The 21,825-nt window shown below is 40.0% G+C and overlaps 1 protein-coding gene across 1 annotated transcript in view; it reads right to left on the bottom strand.

The window, feature by feature from the left end:
• The window catches only part of agbl4 (AGBL carboxypeptidase 4), a 503,648-nt gene that overhangs the window by 221,138 nt on the left and 260,685 nt on the right, over positions 1–21,825 (bottom strand). The window contains exon 5 of the mRNA XM_052095121.1: positions 21,003–21,219. Within this exon, the coding sequence (XP_051951081.1) occupies positions 21,003–21,219 (217 nt within the window). The remainder of the gene's footprint in view (positions 1–21,002; positions 21,220–21,825) is intronic.

Below are 21,825 nucleotides of genomic sequence, written 5' to 3'. Positions count from 1 at the left end.
GTGCAAAATTACAGTTTGACAGTGAAGTGAATAATTTAGGAACTTTAGTAAACTTCAAGTCTGGTTCAAATGTGTCTTAGGTGTTCTTGCTGACACACCAGTGTGGATACAAATGCACCTGTTCTAGTGCCTATACAGTCTTTACCTAAACCTCCAGAACATTATTTTGGTCCTTCGAGCTGGGTAAGTGTGTCTACACTGGACTAATGATGTCAGAAGATCAGAGTCCAGAGTATCATGTAAAACGTGCATACCATCGACGTCCAGTTCGTCAGCCCGCCTACCTTCAAGATTTAGAAGTGCAGTATGCTGGGCTGCCTAGAGCTAATATCCTTCGGCCTCAGTCAACACAGCAACCACATGGACCAGATTATTTTCAACAAGATGTTGTTGATGATGATGACAGTAATACTCCTATGGCAGGTCTTCAGTCATCATAGCGCTGAACGTGAGAGTACAGTTAAATCACCTGTTTTCTTAGAATCACAATGCCTTACCTACAGACGTTCAAGGAACAGTGCGTGATCTGGAACGAGAAAATAGACCTCTGTGCTGCCCAGTTATCCATGAAAGCAGAGAATAGCCAAATTATAGAGATTCAGAAAAACATCCAAGAAATGTTGATTAATCAGTCCCTCAGTCAGAGGTCACCTTCTATACCTAAGCCACGGTCTCAAGTATTAACCCCTCTAGTTCCCTTGCTTAGACTTGCAAGTGGAAAGCCAGAGAATCCAGTGCCCAGACCAGCCCCTAGAACCTGCAGAATGTCAACTTCCTACCCTTAATAATGCAGCTCCTTATGTATCTACAGTCAGTGATGCACAGCATGCATCCCCTTCAGTTCAGCCTTATTCAAAGGCCTTGGTTTTAGATGGCATAGCTGTTCAAATTCCCTCGGGCACTGATGACACGTACAGAGATTCTCAGGCCACGTGCAAACCAAAGATCGAGTGGAGAGCCCCTTTCCCTCCACATCTCCTGTTCATTACTACAGTCAGCCGCACTTAGCACCAGCTAACCTGTTGGGGAGAGAGATTAATACTTCAGCACAATAAATAATTGATAGAGGTCCGCAACCAACCATTCTAGATTTTACCCATCATGACTCTAATGACTTTGCCCCTCTCAAACCCGACCTCACCAACTTGCTCTGAGCAAAATTGGATCTACATAAAGACCCTAAAGTTAAGACTCGACAGACTATGATTCTTCATGGCTCAAACCAACCTTATTCACCAATATCACCACTGCCAACCAAGAGTGTAGGCAAGAGCTTTGCCCTCTGTCCATACTGTGACAGCAAGAAACATTTCCTGAGTCAGTGTGCAATATTCCAGTCCCTTACCAAATATCAAGTAATCAATTGGATTAAGAATAATAACGCGTGTTGGAAGTGTGGATGCAACCATTGAGCTACACAGTGTACTCTCAAGAAACTCTGCGATTTGTGCAGTGGAAAGCACCTACAGATCTTCCAAGAGGTGAACGAGAAAACAGTTAAAGAAGGTACTTGTTTGGTCAGCTCAACTAGCAAATTGTTATACCTAGACTGCCCACAAGGGTTCAGCAGTGTCCTCCTGAAAGTGGTCAGAGTCATTCTGCAGAACAGTCAAGACGTGATAATATGAAAGCATGAACTAGCGATTCTGCATCCTTCAAACTGAGAATGGGGCGAAGTCGTGCAATGTGACAAGATGGAAGAAAGCAGCTTTAGTGATGGTTCTGATGTGGCCTTCAAAAGAAAGAGATAGATCGAAAGTTATTCCCAGATTTGTAATGGTATAAGAGGGCTTGGTCAGATTTCCATCAATATTGACACAAATGTCACAAACACAATAAGTGTTCGTGGCCCAGAAATCATGATCTCAGGTTTGTCAGCATTGAATTTGAGGAAATGACTGTTTAACCAAATTTTTATATCATTGATACAGGCAGTTAATGAGCTGAGGCAATGTGTTTCATCAAAATGTGCAGATGTATAAATATGGGTGTCATCAGCATAGCAGTGATAACTGAGACCATGATGATGGATGATCTGACCTAGTGGGAGAATGTAAATTATGAACAGTAGTGGACCTAGTACAGAACCCTGGGGGATACCCTGAGTGAGAGGAGCAGTAGGGAATTTGTTTTTCTGAATAGACATGAAATATTATCTGTTAGAGAGGTAGGAAGAAAACCAGGATAAAGCAGTGCAAGTAATACCCATATCTGAAAGTTGGGAAAGGAGTGTTTTGTGGCATACAGTGTCAAAAGCAGAGCTCAGGTCAAGCAAGATCAGAATACTGAGAAATCCAGAGTCAGCAGAGAGGAGGATATCATTAATAACCTTCAAAAGAGCAGTTTTAGTACTGTGGAATAGGTGAAAACCAGATTGGAAAGGGTCATAGAGATTATTAGCTGCAAGATGTGATTGTAACTGGGAGGCTACAAACTTTTCCAGAAGTTTAGTTATAAAAGGCAGGCTAGAAATAGGATGATAGTTGCAGAGGGAAAATGGATCTAAGTTGGGACCTTTAAGGACTGGTGTAACAGCAGCAATTTTAAGATCAATTGGAAAAATGGCAGATGCAAGAGATGTGTTTATCATATGTGAACAGGTGCCAAAATGACTGACAGAAGGGAGATTGGGGCAGGGTCCAACTGACAGGATGATGAGTTGGAATGTAAAATTAGATCACTGACTGATGATGGGCTAGTGGGAGTGAAGGAGAAGAAAGAGGATCTTCAGAGATGGTTGACTTGAATGTTTGGTAAATAGAAACAATTTTATCTTGAAAGAAGTACAGAAATGTGTCACAAAGTTCATCAGAGCTGTTTGAGTCCTGAGCTGGCAGGTGAATTATCTTGTACACTGTAGCAAAGAGGGCTTTAGGTCTACAACTTACTTTTTGGATGATAGAGGAAAAGAACATTGAACGTACAGTGTTGAGTGATGCTCTGTACTTCAGCTGATGTTCTGTAAGAGATAATGAATTAACAGTGAGGCCTGTTTTTCTACAGAGTTGTTCAAGACAACGACCCAATCTCTTCAATGCCCGCAGTTCAGGATTAAACCAAGGTGATGAGCGAGAAGAGGGCACCAGCTTTGTCTTGATGGGGGCGTGCTACTCAAGAGCAGCTGAGAAAGCTGAATTATAATTTGAGAGGATGTTTGAAGGAAAGGACAGTTTCAAAGAGTCAGAAAATAAGGGTGCACAGACAGAGGTGGAGAATGATGAAGTGTCGAATGCTTTTAGGTTGCGATAAGATACCACAGTTTTCTTGTATGAGTTACAGCGAGTAAAATTAATTTACAATTCTATAAGTTTGTGATCCGAGATGCCAATTTGTGTACAATTGATTGCAGAGCCTATATCTCCTCAAGAGGCAAGATAGCTTGTACAGTAGATAAACTATGTGCCCTCTTTGCCATCGGTGGTTTTGAACTCCATCAGTGGGCAAGTAATGATCTAAGTGTGATAGAGCACCTACCTACAGATGTGCAGTCCAGCAGTACAGACATCCTTGGGTAATAAACCCACCCAGTCAAGTGTGGCACATGTACGCTTCAACACATTTACAAGGAACTTGCAATCAGTATTACACCTTATGTTTCATACTACCATACACCACACATGCCAAAATTCTGTTTCAGAAAATATGGGACAGGCAGAGAGAATGGTATGACCCTAATTTACCTGATGACCTTTTGAGATCCCGGATCGTATGGGAGGGAGAATTTCATACTTTAGCTAGTAACACCCTTCCCTGCTGTGTCACATCCTCAGACACTGATCAGTCTCAAACCACCAGACAGATCAACATCTTTTTCAATGCATCTGAGTGTAGCGAATCAGCTCTATATTCTTCCACCATTAGGAAGCGAATCAGCTCTATGAAATATTAATAATCAATCATAACTTGTTATAATTGATTATGAATATTTGGATCAGTTAATCGGGTTAACTTGATGTAGCTACATTAACATTACAACCAAATACTCGGCTCATCCCGTGAACACTCAATTTTGGTTATTAATTAATTAATTAATAGAAATGTACATTTCCGGGCAAGGGAAATGTCTTTCTTACTAAGTATTAAGAGCAAGTAGTCAAAATCTATGATTAGTGACTTTAGATATGAGCTTGAGACACAGACAACTTTACATGTGACATGAACAAGACTTTATTAACTAGACTAAACATTTAAACTACTCTAACATACATATACATACATTCATACAGTTTACCAAGGGAAAGAGGGCTGAAGCAGAATACAGGAAGGCAAGAAGTTATAGCATTGTTTGAAGTTCAGCAGATCAACAGCCTGAGCAAACCATCATATTAGTTCTGACACGCCTTTTTAGAAAGGGGTTAAGGATACTTAATGTATCAAATAATGAGACTAAGTTTGATACTTGCATGTCCCATTTGAATTAAACTGTCCTGATGCAATTTGTTGAGGCTCCAGTTGATCTTTGATGATGTTGTCTTGATGAGAGAGAGAACCAGTGAGAGTCAGAGGATCTTGGTGAATGGGCAGTCGAGGCCGTGAGCCTGGCACACGCTTGGGAGTCCTTGGGGCCTTCTAGTTTGGCATGATTCAGCGAGAGAGTGAGAGAGCACAAGGCTCAGAGAACCAGAAAGACAGGAAGCCGGAGGAGCATAACAGAGCGAAGAGATAAGAGGTAAGAAGAGGATGAGAGGAAGTGGGCGTAGCAATTTTATACCCTCGGAAACAGGTCCCACCTCTCATTGGCTCGACCAATAAGAAGGGTTTGAGTTCTAGGCGGAATTTGGTTTATTGCTCTTTGTTGTAAAATTGCCCATTGCATGTGCAAGAAAGAAAATAGGAAATATACTTTTAATACTAATATGTTGTTGTTATCGACATATCATGTACACAGTCATTTCAATCTTCAAAATACCAAGTTATAGAGACCAAATATGCCACACATATGATTTTGGTTAACCATAGTATGCAAAGTCTGAAACATTAACCCATTAGTTTGCAAGAAAACATAGATCAAGCACATTTAAGGGAAAATGTGAGATGGCACATTAGATACATGTCAATATTTATCACATAGATATATAGAATATATATATAGGATTAACAGGGTTCATTTCTCTTTCTCAGTAAGAGAATGAAGGGAGGGTCAGCACTTCTCTGAACATTCCTTTGGAGGTCGTAAAGGCCTCCATTACTCTGGGCATGAGAGAGTTCCTTTGTCAAAGCTCATTTGCATGTTTATGACAGTAAGAGATTTTGGGCTGAATGACTCAAAAGATAGTAAAACATCGTGTAATATCATTCTACAGAGATCTTATATTCGAATTCAGCTTGGACAAATCGTAAGGTTTAATTTGATACCAAGAAAGGTATATTTAGTACACTTAATAAGGGAATATACACTGAGGCTATTAAATATGAGGCCTCAGATTTTAAAAACACACAACTAAACAGTTCTAACGAGTTTGATATACCTCAGAAATACACAACATACAGGGATTACACGTATTTCATTAGCAATATGCAGTTCTGTGTTTAACTGAAAAACACACACACACACACATTTTTACGCTCAAAGTTTCCCTTCCTGTCCACACGATAAGCACGTGGTGAGCATGCGGATGTCACATGCGTTCTCTGTCAATAGTTCATTGTCTCTTTGTCAATACATTTATTGTGCTTGTGGAGGCTGGTTGCGCTTATTTCAGTAATTAGGGGTTTTTAACAGTAAGTTCTTGTTTGTTCGGGAATCTGTTTAGGCCACTGATCCTCCGCCATACCTTACAGTCCCCTTTTTCGCCAGGTGGTGTCCCTGTTGGAGACATCATCGGATCTACAATCATCACAATGGCGGATGGCAGGTGAATCATGAGGGTTTTGTAGAAGGTGGTTGTTCCACGGTGGGTGATGTAGACAGTAGCCACATCCAGGTCTCTGCAGCAGGTGCAGAGGCAGCAGGTGCAGAGGCAGCAGGTGCCTTGACAGTGTGTCACCTGTCATTATGAAGTCAGTTTGTTTGAGGCAGGTGCTTGTTTGTGGCTGCAGGGAGTGGTTATGGGCATTGTGTAGTGTGGAGAGAGTTTCAGACTGACCTAGTACTGGTAGCAAAGGGCAGCAGGTGGCCGCTCAGCCCTTGGTTCGGCACCCAGTCACCAGGTGTCTGAAGTCTGCAGTGTTACTCTGCTCTGGCAGCAGTGCTGACTTGAGCTTGCCTGAGTGGTGTTGGGCAAGAGTCAGAGGTTTGTTCTTCCCAGTACTCCTCAGGGGAGTTCTGTTCCAGGAGCTCTTTGCTAGTGCTAGCAGCTCTTGTAACTCAGAAACAGGCGTTTCTAGCTGTCTTTGTGCAGCCTCTGTTTGGCACCTGTTTGAAAGGTGTACAGGAGGATGTTGTTGTAGACTGCTGTGGGACGTCCTGTGGTGTTTGCTGGGTGAGGCCTTGTGTTTGTTAAAGGCCTTCTGTGTCAGGTCACGCAGTTGTTGGATAGGCATTGTGTGGGGCAGGCCATAATGCCTAAATGGTGACTTACCATAGGATGGAGGTTTCGGAGGAAAAGGCTCTTGAAGCTGGTGTCCTCCTCCATCCCAGGTATGTTGCGAGCTCCGAGCAAGCCTCGCCTGAGTCTGTGGTAGTAAACATAGGGAGATTCATGCCGACCCTGTTTGGTGTCTAGGGCAGCCATCAGTCCGTTTTTAGACTCTGAGAATTCCCTTATGATGGCTTGTTTCAGCTGCTGGTAGTTAGACTGGATGTTTTCTGGCTGTCGAGCCAGAAAGCGCCGCAACTCTGGGCTGGACGTGATCCAGATCAGATGGAGTCTATCTTGATGGTTCACACTCATCAAAGACTGCAGGTGAAAGTCAATGTCTCGCAGGTAAGCGTGGACGCCGTGGTCTCCTGCAAGCTCTGGTGTAAATGCAGGGATATGTCTGGCCATTCGGTTGAGGTCTTTGAGTGTCGCTACACGTGTCGCTTCAAGATTCGCCTGAATCAATCCTTTTCCTTCCGCGGCTGCAGAAGCTTTCAGGAAACTGTCCGATGACGTGTTAAGCAGTGGGGTTTGTCTCCCCTTTGTAAATCTGTGCTTGGCTGGGCGAGGTTTCTCTGCTGATTGCAAGTGGGGAGTGAGATGTCTCTCCTGCTGTGGTTCCTTTTGCAGCAGGTAAGAGTGTCTCAGTTCTCGTTGGACCATGTCAAGTTCATCTTTGGTGTTTTCCAGCTGCTGAGTCAGCACTTTAACTTCAGCTCTGGACACATTCAGTTGACCTTCACAGGCCATGATTCTGGCATCTTTGTCCAAGAGTTCAGAATTTGCTGTTTTTAACATTGAATCTTTGTGAAAGAGTACCTTTTCCAGGTGCTCTCTGGCTGTCTTTTCCAACTGCTCTTGTTGTTTAGCAGCTGTCAGAGCCGCTTGAAGTCTGTGGATTACCTCCTGTGACTCCCTTCTGCCAGGGTCCTTGTGTCTGTCCTGAGCCTCCATCTCTAGCTGGTCTATGCGGTTTTTAGCATGTGTCAGCTCCGCTTGGGACTCAGTGATCTGGCGTTGGAGGTTGTTTACCTCCTGTTTCAAACCTGTGAGGTTGTGGGCCAGGACGATAACCTCAGTCAGATATTTGTGCTCATACCTCTGGTTTGAGTCGCCTGTCATTAGTTCTTTTCCCTCGTTTTCCAGTTGCTTTTTGTTCTGTTGCTGAAGGTCGTCAGCAGCCATGGATAAAAGGGTGTTCCTCAAAACACCTAGCCAGTCCTTTTGGCCTGCCATCTGGGCAGTTAGGCTAAGCATCTGCAACATTTTGGCACACTTCTGGTGAGAGTAAGGGCAAGAGACTAATGCAAGATCAAACAGAATTTGGAGCTAAAGGCAAAGTGAGACAGCAAGGTGTATAATGTACAGCTAGGTTTTGCTAGGTGTGGTTAACAATTGAAATGTGTTCCTGATTATTACTATCTTAGCTGCAAATAGCAGGGTGCTCAGATTTGTGTGGATCTGAGTGGCTTTGCTAAAAGAGCGTAAGCCTAGATTTAATAAATGACTTAAGATGTTTCTTTGGGTCAAATTATTTATCAGCACTTACTGATAGCATACAACAGGCTTGATCTTTGAACACATGAAGAGGAGAAAGAAAGAGGAAGAAAAGAGCTTTCCTATTAGATTGTGTCTATTAGTGGTGCTCAAAATTATGCCATAGAAATCGCCTAGATTACTAGTGTAGCTGGCTCATAAAATTTAAGCAACTTGTTGCAAATAAACACAAAATCGAGAAGAAAAGTGTGTCTAGTTACTTTTGCAGTTTTATGGTGAAATAAAACCACACTAGACCAAGAGGGTTAAATGGGAAAATTAATAGCTGACTTCTATTATTAGTAAAAATAATAAAAAGACTTGAAGAAGTGATTAAAATAGCAGAATAACCTTGTATTGGGAATAATCAATAGCACTGATGATTAACAATTAGATTTGCTTTGGGCATCATTCTATAGTTGGTCACAGCTGTTACGTGTTCAAGACCACACAATGTGTTTGTCCCTCTATAAAGTTTAGTCAACGTGCCATTGAAAGTTCCCAATAACTATAAAAATTATTCTCTATCTAAACAGTTTACATGTAATTAAATTTTTAGATTTAATTAACAAAGTAACTGCAAATTTAGCTGAACAGCGTTCAGTAAGGGATGCACCTGAAAGGTGCAGGTGAAGTTAGATGAGAAGAATTAAAGTTAAGGAAAGAGAAAGTGAAAATTCAGAAACCAGAAATGGGGTTAAAGGAAAATGGTTTAGATCACTTCACTCTGCATGCACACAAGCTGTAGATAAAGGCTTCATGTAAATTATGCTAGCAGCTAACTGTTGAAGCTATTAGTTAGCTTAGCCTAAGCTAAGGGGCTGCTAAGTTGGGTTAGCTTAGCCACCTAGGCTGGTTTGTTTACAAAATGGCGTCGGAAGGAAACACATGTGCTATCTGGAGTGAGCACTTCCTGTGACAAGTCGTTGTCATGGGAACCAATGCACTTCAGAGTTTCAGTGAGTGAAACACAGTTTTGACCACCAGGAAGCTAAGCCTTTTAGATGCACAGATAAAGTTTAGATGAAGGACATCAATCTAACTATAATTTGTAAGGCCTTTATACTGTGAAAAGGGGAGCATCGCCCAAATCTACATTTATATAACACTGTACTGAGATTTCGTCATCAGAAACAGGTTAAGCAATCAATTCTGGTACAGTTTACATGCCGCTGAGCTGAGATTCCTTCATCAAAACAGACTTACACTTTAATACTGAAATTAGGGTTTCTCCGCTAAAATCATATTACTCGTACACTGATACCTTTTGAAAATATGCTTAAATGTTTTAAAACTCTTTCAACTATAGTAGAGATGTCAATTCAAGCCATTACTTTATCCGCGATCCAAACAAGCCAGCAACTAGTGAAGCAAATGCCGCTTCGCATGTCATGTCCTATTCTGACCGAATTATTCAATGCACACTTTTAGGTTGACATTGGTTCAAGCTCATAACCTTTGTTTAATCATGCCCGCATCATTCTCCACCATTATGTAGCGAATCAGCTCTATATTCTTCCACCATTAGGTAGCTGAATCAGTTCTATGAAATATTAATAATCAATCATAACTTGTTATAATTGATTATGAATATTTGGATCAGTTAATCGGGTTAACTTGATGTAGCTACATTAACATTACAACCAAATACTCGGCTCATCCCGTGAACACTCAATTTTGGTTACTAATTAATTAATTAATAGAAATGTACATTTCGGGGCAAGGGAAATGTCTTTCTTACTAAGTATTAAGAGCAAGTAGTCAAAATCTATGATTAGTGACTTTAGATATGAGCTTGAGACACAGACAACTTTACATGTGACATGAACAAGACTTTATTAACTAGACTAAACATTTAAACTACTCTAACATACATATACATACATTCATACAGTTTACCAAGGGAAAGAGGGCTGAAGCAGAATACAGGAAGGCAAGAAGTTATAGCATTGTTTGAAGTTCAGCAGATCAACAGCCTGAGCAAACCATCATATTAGTTCTGACACGCCCTTTTTAGAAAGGGGTTAAGGATACTTAATGTATCAAATAATGAGACTAAGTTTGATACTTGCATGTCCCATTTGAATTAAACTGTCCTGATGCAATTTGTTGAGGCTCCAGTTGATCTTTGATGATGTTGTCTTGATGAGAGAGAGAACCAGTGAGAGTCAGAGGATCTTGGTGAATGGGCAGTCGAGGCCGTAGCCTGGCACACGCTTGGGAGTCCTTGGGGCCTCCTAGTTTGGCATGATTCAGCGAGAGAGTGAGAGAGCACAAGGCTCAGAGAACCAGAAAGACAGGAAGCCGGAGGAGCATAACAGAGCGAAGAGATAAGAGGTAAGAAGAGGATGAGAGGAAGTGGGCGCAGCAATTTTATACCCTCGGGAAACAGGTCCCACCTCTCATTGGCTCGACCAATAAGAAGGGTTTGAGTTCTAGGCGGGAATTTGGTTTATTGCTCTTTGTTGTAAAATTGCCCATTGCATGTGCAAGAAAGAAAATAGGAAATATACTTTTAATACTAATATGTTGTTGTTATCGACATATCATGTACACAGTCATTTCAATCTTCAAAATACCAAGTTATAGAGACCAAATATGCCACACATATGATTTTGGTTAACCATAGTATGCAAAGTCTGAAACATTAACCCATTAGTTTGCAAGAAAACATAGATCAAGCACATTTAAGGGAAAATGTGAGATGGCACATTAGATACATGTCAATATTTATCACATAGATATATAGAATATATATATAGGATTAACAGGGTTCATTTCTCTTTCTCAGTAAGAGAATGAAGGGAGGGTCAGCACTTCTCTGAACATTCCTTTGGAGGTCGTAAAGGCCTCCATTACTCTGGGCATGAGAGAGTTCCTTTGTCAAAGCTCATTTGCATGTTTATGACAGTAAGAGATTTTGGGCTGAATGACTCAAAAGATAGTAAAACATCGCGTAATATCATTCTACAGAGATCTTATATTCGAATTCAGCTCGGACAAATCGTAAGGTTTAATTTGATACCAAGAAAGGTATATTTAGTACACTTAATAAGGGAATATACACTGAGGCTATTAAATATGAGGCCTCAGATTTTAAAACACACAACTGAAACAGTTCTAACGAGTTTGATATACCTCAGAAATACACAACATACAGGGATTACACGTATTTCATTAGCAATATGCAGTTCTGTGTTTAACTGAAAAACACACACACACACACATTTTTACGTTCAAAGTTTCCCCCTTCCTGTCCACACGATAAGCACGTGGTGAGCATGCGGATGTCACATGCGGTTCTCTGTCAATAGTTCATTGTCTCTTTGTCAATACATTTATTGTGCTTGTGGAGGCTGGTTGGCGCTATTTCAGTAATTAGGGGGGTTTTTAACAGTAAGTTCTTGTTTGTTCGGGAATCTGTTTAGGCCACTGATCCTCCGCCATACCTTACATGAGTGAGCTTATGTATCTGTCGCCTACCTAAGTACTGAGGATTACAAAGGTCATATTCAATTAGCCTTCATCCGAGCAAGATCCAGAGTTACCCCTAAACGATGCCTTACCGTTCCCCGACTAGAGTTGTGTGCAGCCCTGAATGGTGCCCAGTTAGCCAAACTCTTGAATACTGAACTCACCCTAAAGATCAGTAAAGTGATACTATGGACAGATTCCACTACTTTACTAGCCTGGCACAAATCCGAATCAAACCAATTCAAATTATTAGTTGAAACAAGGATAGCTAAAATCTAAGAGCTGACTGCAGAATGTATTTGGAGATATGTGGATTCCAGCAGTAATTCAGCGGATGACCTCACCCAAGGTAAAACTCTTTCTAAACTTTCAGTACCCAACAGATGGAGCCAAGGGCCATCATTCCTTCTTAAGTCTGTGTCAGCATGGCCCATCACTCCTCCAATACAATCTGCTGAAAATAAAACAGAGCAACACAAAGGAATCTTCTGTGGCCTTACGATAGTAGTGGTTGTTCCTAACGTCCCTGACCCTGCCACCCACAGCACCTGGAGTGAGTTAGTAGAGGCCACAGTTCAGAATCTTAAAGGTGCAGGACAACCATTGGCAGTAGACTAACATACCGCAGAATGGTACATCCTTCAGAAATCTCAAACTGACCATTTTCCTGATGAGTACAAACTAATCAAAGCTGGTAACCCTGTGCATTCCACCAATGGACTACTAGCTCTTGCCCCAGAATTTGACGAATCATGCCAGCTTATCAGAGTTGGTGGACATTTACGTTGAGCTGAAGGATTAGAGATGTCAGTTATACACCTGTGACGAGGAGGAGGGCGGGGCCGGGCTGTGAGTTCACACGGCCGGCCCCCAATCTGGCTAATCAGCCAAAGAGAGGGATAAAGCTGAGCCAGATGTGGCAGTTCGAGAGAGAGAGAGAGCCACCTGCAGCTACCGTGTGTTTATGTTTGTGAGTTTTTGTTTAACTGAAATATTACTTTGACTGTTCAGATGGTTCCCGCCTCCTCCTTTCCCACATTCTCGTTACAACGTCCCATAGTCCTTGACCCTCATCACTGGATTACCAAATTACTGATCCGAGGCTACGATAGAAAACTTTGCCATCCAGGACCTGAGAGAATATTTGGAGAGAAGATGAGAAGCTTTTGGATACAGAGAGGGCAAGAAGCTATCCATAAGCAACAACATTTGTGCAGTGACTGTCAGAAGTGGAAAAGCAAACCAGTTATTTCCCGAATGGCAGATCTACTGCCAACTCGCCTCAGACTACTAAAACCCCCTTTTTACAAGACAGGCATGGACTGTTTCAGGCAATTCCAAATTAAGAATGGCAGACATGGTGAAAAAAGTTGGGGAATCATTTTTAAATGTCTTCCAACACGAAGTGTGCATTTGGACCTCCTTACATCCATTCACACTAACTCCTTCCTGATGGCCCTGAGGAAGTTCGTAGCCCTCCAACCCTTTGTAGCACACCTTGTGAGTTATATTCAGACCACGGCACTAAATTTCATGGGGGACAGAGAGAGTTGCAAGAAGCTTTTGCATCTCTCACACCACAGCTTCAGCCACATTTGGCTAAACAAAAAAATTCTTTCCACTTTAACCCGCCTGGAGCCCCGCATTTCAGATGTGTGTGGGAAAGAGAGATTAGGTCAGTGAAGACTACCCTTCACACCACAATCGGCTCCCAAGTCGTAACAGAGGAAGATCTTCAGAAAGTACTAATTGAAGTCGAGGGAATGCTAAATAGTAAGCCACTAGGTTACACCTCTGGTAATATAACTGATTTGACCCATTACACATAATTATCTGCTTATAGGGCAGCCAGATATCTCCCTTGTAGTTTATCCACAGAGCTTATGGGATGAAGGAGGTGGAGGCAAAGTCAAGTACTAGCCAACAAGTTCTGGTCAAGTTTCATCCGTCATTAACTACCTACACTACAGAATTGCAACAAGTGGCATTCAGGTGTCTACCGGAACTGTGGTTATGCTTATCGACCCCCAACTACCATGTGCATTGTGATTGGTCGGCAAAATAGTGAAGACCTTCCCTGGTTCTGATGGTCATATCAGAGCTGCTGAAATCCGAATTAAAGATAAGAGCTACACCCGACCTGTTACCCGACTGATTCCCCTTCCTACCTTAACAGATCGAGAGGAACCTGTCAAGTCCTTCGACTGAGTATTCCTATAAGGTGCAAATATACTTAGCATATTTGGGGAGGCAATAATAAGAAAGATTTGTCCAATCAGAGCACGTGATATCGAGCGATCTGTCAGTGTCCGGTAACCAGTGCAAGATGAACTGAAAGATGCAGAACTAATATCGCTGTTTCCTTAAATAGTGGATTTATATGTGAGCGAGTTAATGACAAAAATGTAAGTTTATCTTATCATCTATCATTCAGTGATCTTTTCGTGTTTTCAATAGTGGATATTTGTAAGTTATTACGAACTCATCCTCTCATTATCACTGTGATTCCCACTAGCGCGTAAATGCAGAAGTTCATCAGCAGTGTTGTTTATGATCAATATCTGAGTAATTTCATAGTGTGTGTAATATCTATTAATAGTGATTTATACTGTTGCTTGATTATATTGAGTTATGTGCAGTTTCTTATATTTGCTGTTAATAACACTATAAAATGGTGCCCCCCTTTTCTAACGCCATGTGCGCATTCTAGGTGCCATCTTGTGGACAAACTAATTACTGCAACAGCTTTATTCCTGTAAAATAATGAGACTCTATTGCCATTGTCAATGTTTATAGTTATAGCTGCATATCTAATATCTCTTATTATTTTTGCTACTTTCAGGCCACTCACTGTTACCACTCAGTGATACAACTCTGAATCCATAATACCAATTCAATACCTTTTGGAGAATTATATCGGAAAGGATGTACACAGTGGTTTGACTATGAAGTGAATAATTGAGGAACTTTAATACATTTCAACTCTGGTTCAACTGTGTCTTATGTGTTCTTGCTGACACACCAGTGCGGACACAAATCCATCTGTTCCGGTGCCTATACAATCTTTACCTAAACCTCCAGAACATTCCAGGACGCCTTCCAATAACAGCAAGACAGCGCAACTTAATGAAATACAATGGGGTATCCTTTTAGGGGTTATATCTTGACACAGCTTCTTTTAAAAGTGGCATGAGATGTATGATAATGCTCAAAGCCATTTGTCTATTGCATGTTTATATAGAAAAACATGTAAATCCAGATAGCCACATTAAGGTGTCCTGGGTAAGTCGACTTTGGATGAATATCCCATGACAGGACCATCTCTCTCCTCTTCACCTGTGTGAATGAGCACCTGTGGGCAAGGTCAAGGGTGCAATGATGGAAAAATAGGCATTGCATTTGCAAATGTATTTGGTCATTGTGACATCACAAGTTCCACGAATTACAAACGAGCCGTTTTTGCAGCTTGCATGGCAGTTATCTGAAATTACACTATGTTTTTATAGTACAATGACCACTTAAATGTGAAAAGATCAAGAAAAATTGTATTCCTCATGTCATGACTCCTTTAATATCAGCATGGCTGTGCCTCAGCATGTATTATAAATCTGATTATATAATTGTGAATTCAAATATACATTATAGTTCTGAATATTTATTTATAAATCATAAATACTGTATGATCAGTAGTCCTGAATATATTGTTGTAAATAAGAATTTGTAAATTTAAATCTGAATATCATTGTAAATCCAAAAATACATAGTTATAAATCCTGAATATTTTGTTGTTAATCTGAATATAAAGAGACAGAGAGAGAGAGAGAGAGAAAGTGGTCAGGCCCTCAGGCTGGATTCTGTCTGTCTGCTTGTCTTTGAGTCTCTATTCTTTGTTGCTGTAAATACTTTTGCTAGCCTGTCAGATCCACAAATTTTGCTTTGTCTCCTTCTCCAACTCCACATCTGGAGAGGAGCAGGCACTCTAAATTCAACACAACAGCAAACCCGTGTGAGGTAGCAGGGCTTGAACCACATGACAGGTCTCTATTGAGATTGGCAGGCTCTCTGCCAACTGCAACTGACTCAAGGTTGAGAGAAAAGGATGGAAACAGGGGAGTGTTGTCTAGACAGCAGGTCATCTGAGTCCTAACTGATCATCAACAAAGCATCTCAAAGACCCTGAGGCCATGTCCAAACTAATACGTTTTTGTTTGAAAATGCGTCTTTACTTTTTGTAAAGTTGTAAGTCTGTAATTTTTCTCTTATATCAGGTTAATATGCAGAGTCAATACTATATGTTCCCTTAAAAAAATCTAAACTAGCCATAAACATTCCGCAAACTTGCAGCAAATTTGCCCCTCGAAATCTTTCATTTCTCTAAAAAGTGTAAACACTGTGACTGTAGTGCTATCAATACATTGCTCTGTTAGTTGGAGCATACCGACCAGCCAGACACAGCAACATTGGCTCAACCAATGATGTGAGTTTGGGGCGGGGCTATCTGTTTGTTCGACCAATAGAGGACAGAGTTTGTTTTTTTTTTCATTATTTTGCCATTATGTTTGGTGACACTACACGCACAGAAATGATATATTTAATCTTTAAACATGTTAATTTTAATCTACAAAGACTTTAATGTTGTACAATACAAGATCTGTATGTGACACTGCACGCCTAAATAATTCAGATCCATAAATGAAGATCTGCGCTGAGTGCAAAACGCAGGTCTGAATTTTAGCTCTTTTAAATATTCAAATGGTCCAAGCGTTTCACACTCAGATATGGAAAATGGATCTTGATGTGCAGCCTTCAAAAACAACTTCATTCTCTGTTTGCTTGAATTCGCTGATGCAAACTCGCCATTCGAAATGGGCAATGAGCAGACAAGCTGACGGTAGAAGCTTCTACGCATAATCATCCATCAAATGGAGCAACTGTCATAAACTGCCATGCTTCTCTGTCTTTATAATGCTGTTAGAGAACTTTGATGACTAAAGATCTAATAAACAGATGTGACAATTGCTGTTGAACATGACAGCTGAGTTACGGGTCTGTATTTTAAAATGCATGTCATGTGAAAATAGTCTATTGTAGTTGAATGTTTGTTTATGTATGTGCATACTTGTGTTTGTCTGGATGCTGATTGCATTTAAACCAATGAAGTCTCAAAACCTGAAGAGAACTATCCATCAGTATTCCCATTCATCTCAATGGCAGTTGCTTGGCTGGTAGCCACATTCAAGTCCAGACTGAAAACACATCTGTTTAGCTGTGCATTTTTTGATTGGGCACTAGTTTTTTTTTCTTTCCTCTCTATTGATTTTAGTAAATTTTATGTAGTTTTATTTTCTTTATAATTTCTAGGCACTTTGAATTACCATTGCATACAAAATTTGCTTTACAAATAACCTTTATTTAAGAGCATTTAAAAAAATGGTCACCGACAAAACATCTACTTTAATATGACGAAAGATTCACAATGTATATGTTGCCAGCAAAAATGTAATGAACATATCTCATTAAACAATCACAGTGCTGTGGAAAAAGTAAGTGAACCCTTGGATTTAATAACTGGTTGAACCTCCTTTGGAAGCCATAACCTCAACCAAGCATTTTCAGTAGCAGTGGATTTGACCTGCACAACATTCAGAAGGAATTTTAAACTATTCTTCCTCACAGAACTGCTTCACCTCAGCCAAATTCTAAGGATGTGTGGTGTGAACGGCTCTCTTTAGGTCATTCTCCAGCCTCTCTATTGGGTTAAGGTCTGGGCTCTGACTGGGCCCCTCCAAAAGGTGAATTTTCATTTTTTGAAACCATTCTGTAGTGGATTTATTTAGATGTTTAGGGTAATTGTCTTGCTTCATCACCAAATTTCTACTGAGTTTCAGCTGGTGCACAGCCACCCTGGCATTAGCATGTAGGATATCTTTTTCCCTCGATGATGGCAGGCGATCCAAGCCCTGAAGCAGCAAAGCAGCCCCTAATCATGAAACTCCCTCCACCATACTTCACCGATGGGATGATGTTTGCCTGTTTTTATGCAGTGCCCTTTTTACGCCATACCTGTAATACAGTTTTCATCCCAAACAATTCAACCTTAGTTTCATCGGCCCACAAAACATTTTACCAGTAGCGTTGTGGAGTGTCAAGGTGGTCTTTGGCAAACTTCAGTCGTGCGGCAACGCTTTTGTTGGAACGCAGCAGCTTTGTGGTGTCTTCCCATGGACACCATGCCTGTTTAATGTATTCCGAATAGTAGATTAATAAAAAAGGGATGTTTACCAGATCCAGTGATTCCTTTAAGTATTTTGCTGTCACTCTTGGGTTCTTTTTTACATCATTGAGCATTCTGCCATGCGCACTTTGAGTCACCTTGGCTGGATTCCACTTCTAGGGAGAGAAGCCACTGTACAAAATCTTCTCCATTTATAGACAATATGTTTATCTTTGTCTATCAGTCTTCATGACTATTTGTCTTTCCAGCTTAAGGCAAAAAAACAATTTTTGATTGTAGGTCTTCTGAGATCTCTTTTTTGCAAGACAGGGTCGATGTTAGCAGATGCTTCTTGTAAATAGCAAAGTCAAAATGTTGAGTGCTTTTTAGAAGTCATAGTAGCCCTAACCCACACCTCCAATCTATTTTCATTAATTTGATGCCAGGTTTGCCAACTCCTGACTCTAATTAGGTTTTGTTGACGTCATTAGTCTAGGGGTTAACATACTTTTTCCAACCTATACTGTGAATGTTTTAATTATATATTCAATATGTACAAGAACAATGTAATATTTTGTGTTATTAGTTATTAACAGATTGTGTTTTTTTATTATTGTAACTTTTTTAGATTTGAATGGATTTTAAGACAAATCTTACATAAATGCAGTATAATTCCAAAGGGTTCACATAATTTTTCTTTCCACTGTATGTCTGTAAATCCAACTGTATCTCTCTCTGTCACATTGTAACATTTTTCCTTAATACAGTACATGTCTCATCAGCTATGAGACTTTAAAACAAAAAGAAGTGTTTGACCCTGTGAGGCGAAGTATTAACTGAGCAAAAGAGCTAATTGAAATGTATAAGACAGCTCTTTTTGTTTAACATTGTTAAATTGCTTGCCTTTTTGAAAGTGAAGCATATAAGAGACAATCTTTCCTTAAATCAGAAAAGTAATCCCAGTATTACACTGAATCCAGACTTGGTCTGAAATGCTTTATCTATAATGTGAGTGTGTATGCAAAATTCCTCAAGAGGCATTTGTTTAAGTACGTCACGTCTCTGTCATACACCAGAGAGTGTTTTACTACTGCAGTCCAAGCTGTTGTAGCCTCATCCTGCTCTCAATTTTCTCATTCCTTCTTTCTCTCTCTCCCTCTCTCCTCAATCTCTGCAGGTCATTAAGAGTGTTGTACTGCCACATACCCAAGAACAGAGGACATAAAAAGACAAATAAGGCCATAAAATGCTCCTATGCCCATGCATACAAATACTCCCTCTAACTCTCTATCGTTCTTTCTCTATTTCTCTCTATCTCCCCCCTCAGACTTTTTCTTCCCTGTCCAATACTTTCACTCTTGTTTTATTCTTGACAATTGATCTGCAGTATACTATAAAACTATAAAAAACATCTATAAGGAGGCTGATTCTAAATGCTAATGAGATGGAAATGTGAGTATTGACCACAAAAAGAATCTGAACTTGTCTTAAACCATGCACAATAGAGTTAAGATCTTGGGTGTAATCTTTGATTCTGACTTATTATTTGATAAGCAGATAAATGCAGTTGTTAAAGGAAGCTTTTTTCATCTAAGGTCCATTGCTAAATTAAAACAGTTTCTCTCACAGAAGGACTTGGAAATAGTGATTCATGCTCTTATTACATCCCGGCTGGATTACTGCAATGCCTTATATGTGGGTCTCAATCTTCTTTCTCACGTCTGCAAGTAGAACAAAATGCAGCAGCTAGACCTCTAACGGGTACCAAGAAAAGAGAGCATATTACCCCAGTTCTCGCTTCCCTACATTGGCTACCAGTTAGTTACAGAGTTAAATTCAAGGTTGTGCTTTATGTTTATAAGGCTTTGCATGGTTTAGCCCCTCAGTACATTGCCGATTTACTTCATCTACATTCGGCATCTAGGTCTCTTTGATCATCAAATCAGTTACTCCTCTCTGTTCCTCGTTCCCGTTTGAAAACCAAAGGTGATCGGGCGTTTGTGGTTGCGGACCCCAGGTTGTGGAATGCACTCCCATTTGTCGTTAGGACTTAAGTCACACTTAAAAATATAAACGTTCCACTTAAAAAGTATTTTTTCCTCTTAATTTCAAATATAACATTTTATAATCTATATTATTATTAATATAGGTTTGACCAGAAATATCCAAATGCTTTCTTTTAAATTTGAACAAACATACATTTTTTTATAATAAAACTAAAACAAAATTCAAATTGGCCTGATTGTTTGTCATCTAATGCAATTTTGGCTTAAGTGTTCAAATAATTTTGGGGCCACTGTATTTGTGCCACAGTTGTTTTTCATTTTGTAAGGATTTTGAATTAAAGGTGAAGAAAATGGTTACTAGTCCAAAGTTAAAAGGTACTAGAGCTGATCTTTTAAAATTCACCTTTACAGGTACAATCCATAAACCTTTCACATTCTGTACCTTTACAATAAAATAACCATATTTACCCTACAGTATATCCAATTAAGCTTTCTGTGTTTTATTGTTTTTTAAGGATCCCCAAGAGCGGATGCCCTGGAAGTCAGCTAATCTTCCTGGGGTCCAAACAAGACATACTTCACATAACATTACATACACTTAATTGAATATACGTTAAATTACATTACCATACTGTACATCAATACATACACATTTATAGAAAATGCATATATACAATTTAAAGCATTCATATACAGTACATTTCAAAGCCTTTCACCCCTGTTTCTGTTCTCACATTGGTTTAACATAAAGTTTGCCATTTATTTTTCCCCTGATATATTTGCCCTTTCACATCCCATTTCAGATGAAATTGATTAACTTTTTTTACATTGACACCATATTTCTTATCAATAAATGTGCTTTCATCAGAGGCTCTGTGTGCCTGGCTCTCCTTGACGAAACGTGAAAGTGATGAAGGCCGTAAAAGAGGGCTTTAATCTCTCGAGCATTCCTAATGAGATTTTCCTCTACAATTATTTGATAAGAGCGGAGAAGGGACTGTAGGCACTGTGAATGATCCACTACCTGTACAGAGCGAGGTGTGCTTTGTGATCACACATATACATACAAAAAGTCATGCATGCTCAAAGACACTTAAATGTATCTGTCCCCTTAAGGAAAATGGGTAAGAAATGCAGAGCAGATTCATAAAGATGCTAACATAACAAAAAAAATGACAGAAACACCTGAAATGCAACAAAGACACACACAGATAGACACAAACAAACAAGTAAGCACACGCACTGACTTACCACGCTGAGGCCCAGCTGCTCTCGCTGCAGGTAATCAAGATTTCTGCGCTCCAGGCTGGCCAAGTAATGCTGAAGACGGGAGTAAGTGTACGGGTAACAGTAAGCAAACTGATAAACGTCATCTTCACGGTCAAAACAGAAGGCGAAAGACATCACGTAGTTTCTCCGATGGTCTGGGCAGCGGTAGTAATACACATTCTTGGCTGGCAGTCTTTGCCTGTGACAAAGAAAGAATTAAAGACAACATTAAATCAAAATTTGATTGACATTTACTTTCTTGATAAATGTCCCTCTTATTGTGCATGAATCATCAGTGTATGTTATTCCAAAGAAGAAGAAAAATAAATCATAATCTTTCATCAAAATGTAAACTTTTCCAGAATTTTCTCCACCTATGTCAGATTTCTGCAAATGTAACCACACAATAAAACCACGGTTATATATATTTACAACAAGATCACATGGCGCCCCGTCTGCCGGCAGGTCATCCCTGCCTTGCTCGACATGGAAGGGGGCAGGAGGGTAAAATCAACAACAAAACAAAAATAGTCGAGGGATAAAGGCCAACATGGAGTGACCGAGAGAGACCTAATTTGAGAAGATTAGATTAGAAAATATTCTATTCAATTCAATTCGATTCGATTCGATGCTACAAGAGAGGAGAAGACCTGAAAAGATTCAATTTAATTTGAGAAGATTTGATTAGAGAAAGGTTGATTAGATTCAAAAGGAGAAGATTTCATTCAATTCTATAAGATTCGTTTCGAATAAAAGATTCGATTCAAGAAAAAAAAAAGATTCAATATGAGAAGACAAGACTCAA

This window comes from Xyrauchen texanus, chromosome 27 (genome assembly GCF_025860055.1).
Source record: "Xyrauchen texanus isolate HMW12.3.18 chromosome 27, RBS_HiC_50CHRs, whole genome shotgun sequence".
Taxonomy (NCBI): domain Eukaryota; kingdom Metazoa; phylum Chordata; class Actinopteri; order Cypriniformes; family Catostomidae; genus Xyrauchen; species Xyrauchen texanus.
Note: the sequence above shows the minus strand (reverse complement) of the source record. Positions and strands in the feature narration are given on the sequence as shown.